The sequence below is a fragment of the Myxine glutinosa genome, chromosome 7, assembly GCF_964187855.1.
Source record: "Myxine glutinosa chromosome 7, kmMyxGlut1.1, whole genome shotgun sequence".
Lineage (NCBI taxonomy): Eukaryota > Metazoa > Chordata > Myxini > Myxiniformes > Myxinidae > Myxine > Myxine glutinosa.
This window is the reverse complement of record NC_136267.1, coordinates 92,583,839-92,592,428: the sequence shown is the minus strand read 5'-3', so window position 1 is coordinate 92,592,428 and position 8,590 is coordinate 92,583,839. Positions and strand designations below refer to the sequence as shown.

At 42.9% G+C, this 8,590-nt stretch overlaps 1 protein-coding gene across 5 annotated transcripts in view; it reads left to right on the top strand.

Annotated features, from left to right (window-relative positions):
* The window catches only part of LOC137431411 (cyclic AMP-responsive element-binding protein 1), an 83,851-nt gene that overhangs the window by 72,801 nt on the left and 2,460 nt on the right, over positions 1–8,590 (top strand). For 4 of the 5 annotated variants that reach the window (XM_078781991.1, XM_078781992.1, XM_068122709.2 and 1 more), the window contains 5 exons: positions 245–345; positions 4,043–4,173; positions 6,052–6,234; positions 6,348–6,453; positions 6,658–7,520. In XM_078781991.1, coding sequence (XP_078638117.1) covers positions 245–345; positions 4,043–4,173; positions 6,052–6,234; positions 6,348–6,453; positions 6,658–6,802 — 666 coding nt within the window. In that variant the 3' untranslated portion in view covers positions 6,803–7,520. Of the gene's footprint in view, positions 1–244; positions 346–4,042; positions 4,174–6,051; positions 6,235–6,347; positions 6,454–6,639; positions 7,521–8,590 lie in introns of all 5 variants that reach the window. The other variant, XM_078781988.1, reaches the window with a different exon arrangement.

Here is an 8,590-nt window from a genome sequence, read left to right as displayed (position 1 = left end):
CACCAATCGTGCCACCAATGCCTCGACTATTCGACAACTGACTATATGCACAAGGTTACAGAGACTGACGTCTTGATTCGCTTATTGATTGCTGGGCTGGAGCCGTACTCGTACCTTGGCATCGTCAAAGGAATTCGTGCCTTGGAAGGGTTTTTTTTTTTTTTTTTTTTTTTTACTTTCATGGTTCGGCAACGTTTAATAAACTCTGGAATGATGAAACCTCAATGCTTCATTCCGTTCGCAGGTTGCTTCATCGTCTGAGAGCAACGAACCAAGAGAAGGAGCTCAAGGTAACCTGAACGCACAGAAACGCAGAGAGGTGCTGTCCCGACGGCCATCCTACAGGTATTATTCTTGGTACTTCCGTTCCGCTGGTTTGGAATGTTTGCTACCTGAAAATGAGTGGACACGCACAGATGTAGCACAAGTTTTGCTGTGAATGTTTAAAAAGCAGCTCCTTATGACCAACAAGTCTGCTATTTGGTGAATTGTCTTTCATGCTTTGGTAATCCAGTACTGTATTTGTTTTTGGTCAATAATTCTCTCCCCCATCCACCCTTCATGCCATAACTCATCCTTGGCTTTTTTGAAGGGAGGATTTGGGGTGAGAATGGCTAGGCGTGAGTTTGTCAGTTAAATTTAACAACTTTATCTCGACTGGTGTGTCTACTCTGAACTTTCATTCTGAACTATTATTATTATCTTGTGCAAAGTTTCCTCATCCATTGCTACTATACCTACTTTGTACAATTACATATTTATATTTTGAGGGAAAAGTTCTGCCTGAGGATTCTTTGTGTAAGACGATCAAATCCCCAAACAACGTCCCTGACCTGGAAACGGACTGTGATTAAGTCTTGAGACTAGGACAGATAGGACAGATTAAGTCTCTAGGACAAATGAGATTCCAGAAACCGCTCTCAAGTCCAACTGCGAGCATAATGTGCCATCCTTTCCCAGGTTGTACTGTCGTGGTACAAATGAAACTTTCAGGCATTTGTTTTGAAACTCCAATAATGATAGCCATTTCATTGCACCGTAACCACATTCTGTGTAATATCTGTGTTTTGTATTGTGTCAGTCTGTAAAAATGTGGAATAGAGTCAATGGGAGACTCCCTCTCCTTTCCTCCCACCACCAACATCTTGCCTTTTCCAGTAATGTGTGCTAAGAGTGTGGTGGTGTTTTGGACTGTGCATTGTTCTGCCTGCCAACCTGCAATATGGGAACCTTTATTCGGGCCACATCATTAAATGCCCTGTGTACACCTGTGGTCCTTCCTGTTTTGGAGGTGAGAGTTTGGACATCGTTGTCTCACTGTGCGATCCTGTCGTGGGACAGTTTGCTCGGTAGGGGGCGCCTCTGACATGTTTTATTTTTTTAGCAACCTACTGAAAACAAAAATGGGATTGCATTTAGTATCCATCTGCACCCAGTTGCTCATTGCTCAGATAAGCGCTAACCTGTGAGTAAATTACTTATCCAGTGGATAAAATTTCTAAAGTTTTCCATACCAGGTGGCCTGAAAGTTACTACCCTGGTGAAGTCATACAAAAGGATTTTATCAGTGAAGTCATACAAAATCCATCAGAAAAGGATTTTAACTGCAGGATAGCTCTTATCCAGTGATTAAGTTATACAAGTTTTGAGCAGCCGGGGAATGATGTATTAGCTAGCAGCTGAAATGGATACACCCCCTGTTCAAATCCTGAGCGCCCGGTGTCGTGGTCAATGTATTTGGGTATGAGTGAGTAAATAAATTGTTTTACCTCGCAGAGGAAGGCAGATTAACACCAGTTCAATGATGCTTATGGGTCTTGCAATCTCTCCAGGTACAATGACTCTTCTAGGAATATCTCATGTTTGTTCTCCGTGAAGCTTCCATTTCTGTTTCTTGATGCCACACTAAGCTTTTTCATCATAATATATACAGTAGTAAAGGTATGACAAAACACAAGGTTTGTATTTTTTATGTGAATTTTATTTTGCTTGAAATTATATAATGACTAGCAGCTGCTCTTCTTGTGCATTCTGTGTGTGTTTCTCTATGTCTTATCTCTCTATTTATCTCCATCTCTTTCTCTCTCTCTGACTAAACCTCCTCTTCCTTCCACCATATTTTCACGCAAATAACACACCACCTGGTATACCCTGCACCTAGGGGTGGGGGAAAGTTTCAGGCACACTGCACACTGGTACTGTTGGTAACCTGCACACTGGTATGCTTCGCAAACCAGCTTTACTCTCTGCCTGACCGGAAGATACATGATCCACATAACCAAGCCAGGCGTTACGGTGAAACTGGAACTGTGAATGATGGTCCACTAAGAGGAAGACCATGGGTAACCACCCCAAACCAAGACCGCTGGATTGTGCTGCCGCATCTTCGTGATCGTTTCCGCCCTGCGACGCAAACAGCTGCAGTGACAAAAGGTTGCCACTACAACCGCATCAGTGTCTCTACTGTGCGGAGGCGCTTGAGAGGTCGGGGCCTGGTTGCAAGACGCCCTTGCAGAAGTCCAGTGTTGAACGCAGTGCATCGGCGAAACAGACTAAGATGGTGTCTGCAGCATCGCCGCTTGGACACAGCAACAGTGGAGTGCAGTCTTGTTCAGCGATGAGTCCAGATTTTGCCTCCATGCTGCTGATGGGCGTCAACGGGAATGGCGCAGAGGTGGGGAAAGGTATGCATCATGCTGTATTCGCCAGATCAAATTTGGGGGTAGGATCCAGTGTGATGGTATGGGCCAGCATTTCCACCCGTTTCAGGACACCTCTTGTCGTCATCGAAGGCAATCTCACGAGTCAGCGTTATGTCAATGAAGTTTTGAGACCTCATCTGTTGCCATTTTTGTCATGGGGCCCGCAAGGCTAACCCCCGCTCTAGCAGGGAAAATGGCCTTAAAATGCCTGTTGTTGTTGTTGTATCTGCTGCCATTTCTCCAGGCTCATCCTGACATCGCAGTTTTCCAGCAGGACACCGCTCGACCCCATGCTGCTCGCCTGACCACCAATTTCCTCCAGGAACTGGGTGTTGAAGTGATGCCTTGGATGCCTTATTCCCCTGACCTCAATCCCATTGAGCATTTATGGGATGAGCTTGGTCGACGTCTTGCATCGAGGGGATCAACGGCTGTCAATCGGCAAATGCTCATTCAAGGCTTGCATGAGGAGTGGGACAGACTTCCCCAGGACCGCTTCAGATGCCTGGTACAAAGCATGCGTCAGACGTGTACAGCCTGCATCACAGCTCAGGGAGGACATACATGATATTAAGAACTGCTGTCATTCTGTCCTTGACTGTTAGGAGTGTTGTGTCCATGTCTGTGTCATTTTGTATTGACTGTATTCAGGTGTGTTCCTTTGTGTTGCAGTGCTGTGACTTTTGTTGCACCACCCCTTGTGATGTTTATGCTTTTTGCTTTTTAGTGACTGAGGCAACCTCTTGTTTATTGACATGTGTTGAGTAAAGATAGCTGAATATTTTTCATTTTTGCGTGGAGGATTTCAATGAGTGTCCTTCTAAAGATTTGATAAGTTTCTTTTGATGTTGAGTATATATATATATATATAACATGCAAAAGAACTGTAATTAGCTATTACAATTAAACGTGTAAAAAAGCAGCTCCTTTTTGTATATTCTTGGTCATGTAACTTAGCCCTCTGTGGTTATGTCTGTTTATTTCCGTGAAAATATGGTTTGCGGTTTATTTGCGTGAAAATACGGTCGTCTTCCCTCTCCCCAAACCCCTCACCCCACCTATCACTCGCTCCCATACCGATGCGTTCTGCCTTTCAGAATTTGCACGCTCATTGTTTCCATTGAGATTTGGTGTTTAAAATAAATGAGTCATCCAGTTCCCTTGTTGTCCACTTCAGTGTTGTTTATTTGACGTGTAAGTGAAAGGTGTTTCTTTCTTTTTGAACATTTTGCACCTTAATGTGGAATTCATTATCCGTGAACTTTAAGCATTCTTTAAACCAAATGTTCTTCCGATAATGAGTGCACTTTAATGGCTTTATCGTTTAACAATGACCACAGAAAAATCCTCAACGAGCTATCGGACACAGACGGTGTGACAAAGGAAGTTGAAGGCAATGGTGAGGAGGGAGGCGAGACCCCGGTGGCCCCCTCTGTGTCTGGCTCCACGCCTGTCCCACCAGGCCAGTACAGTACGTCTCGCAGGGGCGTGGCAAGTGTCATTTTGTTATCTGTAAATGAAGTGTTAATGCGGTAAAGTTGGCATTTTGATTTTGGCAAGCGTGTCGGGTGGGGGTGAGGTCGTTTGGCTGGGTGTTGTATTTTACCAATGTCATCAAACTGGTTCTTTGAAAAAAAAAAAATTGGTTTAATATATCACTATTTGGTGAATTTTAGAACATTTTAGCAGTGACTGGGATGATCTTGACGAATACATCGGCGATTCGGTGGTCCAGCAATTTCTTGAACCTGTCATTTGGTAATATGAATACAAATGTGATATATTTATCGTGACACATGATGTTAGTGGCTAATGAGAAAACAAAGCTGTTTTACCCTGATGACCCCTCACCCCCTCCTGGATTTCCAGAGATTTGTTACGCACCGAATTTAACCATGATTGGAAGTTATCCATTGTATGTATTATGTACACAGCAATAGCAGAATTATATGGATCCCTCCTCCCTCTTCCCACTCTCCCTCACCGTTTACTATTCTAGCCGATGACATCGTATCAAACAAAACACATCTTCTGAGGGACGTTTCTCGTTACAGGGAGAAAAAAATATCGCTTTTGAAGACATTTTATTTTATTGATAAGGAAGGAAGGTTAGAATAAACTTTTAATGAGGTACACACAGCCTGTTTAAATAACTTGCCATCTCCGTCAGTGCAGTCCGTCTTTCCCCTCTCGACCTCCAAGGTGGTCGTCCATAACTGTTTGTGTTGTCAACATGCATTTGTGTTTTTAATCTCTATTGCCCAATGCTCATCTGTGTGGCCCCGTCCACCCGTTTCATACTGCCCCCATTGGAATACTATTTATGAAGGCTGGTGTTGGTCTGTGTTTTGGTGGACAAGTCAAAAAGAGCAATTCCATACGCTCGCTTATTGTCTTTCAGTTCGCAAAACTACGGGTGACAATTCACATGTTAGCCCTTCAACAGAGCAAAAGGGGGAAATTTGGGTGAGTGGGTGGAAGCAGTGTTTATTTGTATGGTGATGGCAATGGGTAAAAATGGCGAGGGGTCAATAATTGGAAGGAATTGGGCTCAAGTTTAAACTCATCCCAGTGCTTCCCAGGTGGGGCCTTTACTTGCATCGATGAGCACATCGTCCGTCGGATGCGATGTTAGGCAAAAATCCTTGTCTGTGTCAGCGTTGGGTTTTGTCTTTCTTTCTTTTCCAAACTGGTGGATGCCAAATGATTTTAAAGGTCCAATTTTTGTCTTTCGCAAAGAGTTTCCGATTGTGCGTGGATGTCGTCTTTAAATTGCAAAATCCTGTAGGGGGCACTGCATCATCAGCACAACCAGCACAGGCTGGTGCTATTTCCTCTATTTATTTATTTATTTTGATCGAAGCTCACGGAGGAGCTATATGCTATCAAATGACTCTATATCCTATCGAACAAACCACTCATCCCCTCTGTTATCCGGTTCTTCTGTGAGGTTAAGACTTTATCGGAACCAAAATGAGTAGGGAACATGTGGTGAGCTAGCCATATCATGTTGACCCTTTATTTCAGGGAAGTGGAAGAGTACTTTGTTTTTTTGGGGTTTTTTTTGGTTTTTCAACAACTTTAGGTTGCCCAATCTCCAAAATGATGAAAATTAGAAAGAATTTAGACTTTCACCAATACCAACACCATCTTTAAGCACCTGGCTTCAGGCCTGAAGCTTAGTTTAGTCTTTCCTGTTTGTCACAAATTTGGTCACATCGTACTTGGCATAACTTGTTATTTGGCTGTGCTTTTTTTCTTTTTCAATGGAAAAAACAGACTTTTTAAAATATATGATCCTGAAAAGACACTTGATTGTGGTATTTTCTGTTTTTTTCATCCCTTTAAGTTGCCATCGCTGAAGGGGATACATTGCAGTTGGCGATTGCAGGCGGTGCAGAGACTGGGCAGGGCCTGCAGGCAATCCCGGTACCTGGTGGGGCGATGCCCGCAGGTGCCACTGTACTGCAGTACGCCCAAACCTCCGACATCGGCCCGCTACTCTTCCCATCCAGTTCGGTTGTGGTGCAGTGTATGTGTCTACCTTACTTATGAGAAGTACAGCCATCCTCCATTGAATTTGAATGTCAAACCTTTCTCTATTTCACTTTTGGCAATTTGTCAATTCCCCCTCTATTCTGTTAGCTGCCATTGGGAGTCAGCCAAGCTTTGTGCTCTCATCTGCGTCATCCTCACCTTCACTGGTGGAACAAACTTCAAGGAAGCGAGAAATTCGACTCGTGAAGAACAGGTTGGGAGGGGGATTGTAGGACGGGGGTGATTGTTTTTGGTGGTGGTGGTAGAGATGATGAAAGTGTTGTAGACATCATACACAAGCACACACTTTTGTTCGGTTCAAGATTCCTCTGGCTTCGGGATAAAAGCTCAACCAAAATGTGTTTGACTGAAGTAGGTGAGCAATATTTGACAAAACCAGGCGAGTTGTGTTGTGCAGGGAGGCTGCGCGAGAGTGCCGGCGGAAGAAGAAGGAGTACGTCATGTGCTTGGAGAACCGCGTGGCAGTCCTGGAGAACCAAAACAAGACCCTCATCGAGGAGTTGAAAGCACTTAAGGATCTCTACTGCAACAAGACCTCCTGAGGGTCGTATATCCTACAAGCAACTTCCTCCCCAGATTCTATCTGTGTCTTGTGCTCGAGTCCCTGCACTTGCCGTTATTGGTTGGAAGCTAAAGTTACCCAGTTAGGATTATTGACACGACTTTATCCTCGTTTTACATCGACGTCAATGAAGATGGCGTATAATGGTGCACACGTCTCCACCCGATAAGCTGCCTGTGCGCACGGGTGTGCTGCGGTGTAGAAGTGATTCCCCATAGGTGGTGTAATTCATCTCGGGAGGGCAAATTTTGAGGTCTTTTAAAACGAACTATACAGTTTTTGTCGAAATTTCGCGGCAGCGAAAATGATGGCTGCACCTTCCTTCAGCTCTTTGTAAGTTTTTACTTTGTACCTCCGATTGAGCGGATTTCTACATATTTCTTAACTACACTAGCTTTCAGTAGTTATGCCGACGTTTCATTGTGTAGGACGGAGCTCGTGTGATGTTAGGCGTTGCTAACCCCCCTGATGCTCTCTGGCTTAGAGGTGTACGTGTGACAATGCGGCTTGCTATCGATTTTAAATGAGAGAGCGGCTGACGATGCATTCCTGTCGTTTTCCTTTTTTTTATATAAAGAAAAAACTATTTTGAACTTCACAGGGATTGCAATGCCAAAGCCACCTTGCTGAAGTACACAGTTGCTGATTGTGTAGGCGCATCGCGGCTTAGCTTCATGCTGACTTCGATGAAAAAATTGGTTTGTGACTTGATTTTACATGTACAGATATACATACTACTATTATATGTATATGTGTTATATGTACATATATATATACACACAAATATATATATATATATATATATATATATATATATATATATATATATATATATATATATATATATATATATATATATATATATATATGTGTGTATATATATATATATGTGTATATATATATGTGTATATATATATATATGTATATATATATATATGTATATGTATGTATATATATATATATATATATATATATATATATATATATATATATATATATATATATATATATATATATATATATATATCTACACTACTGCTCGAAAGTTTCAGAACACCTCAATTTTTCCAGTATTTATTGAAACTTAAGCAATTCAAGTCCAGTGAATAACCTGAAATGGTACAAAGGTAAGCAGTAAACTGCCCGAGGTTAAAAAAAAATGTTTAGGTCAGCAAAAACGGGAAAATAAAGCCAAGGTGTCAGTGAGTACAGTTTCCTACGCCATCAAAAGGCACATGGAAACTGGAGGAAACTGACAGGAAGAGGTCTGGCAGACCCAAAGCCACAACAGAATCAGAAGACAAGTTTCTGAGAGTCAACAGCTTGCGTGATAGGCGGCTCACAGGACAACAGCTTCAAGCACAGCTTAACACTGGTCGAAGTAAGCAAGTCACAGTTTCAACTGTGAAGAGAAGACTTCGAGCTGCAGGTTTGACAGGTCGAGTGGCAGTAAGAAAGCCATTGCGAAGATGGAAAAATAAGAAAAAGAGGCTTGCCTGGGCCATGAAGCACCACCAGTGGACTACTGAAGACTGGAAGAAGGTCTTGTGGACCGATGAATCAAAATTTAAAATCTTTGGTTCATCACGCAGGGTTTTTGTACGCTGTCGAGTAGGCAAAAGGATGGTTCCTCAGTGTGTGACACCAACTGCCAAACATGGAGGAGGAAACGTGATGGTCTGGGGCTCTTTTGCTGGATCCAGAGTCGGCGACTTGCACAGAGTGACTGGCACCCTGAACCAAAAGGGCCACCACAGCATTTTGCAGC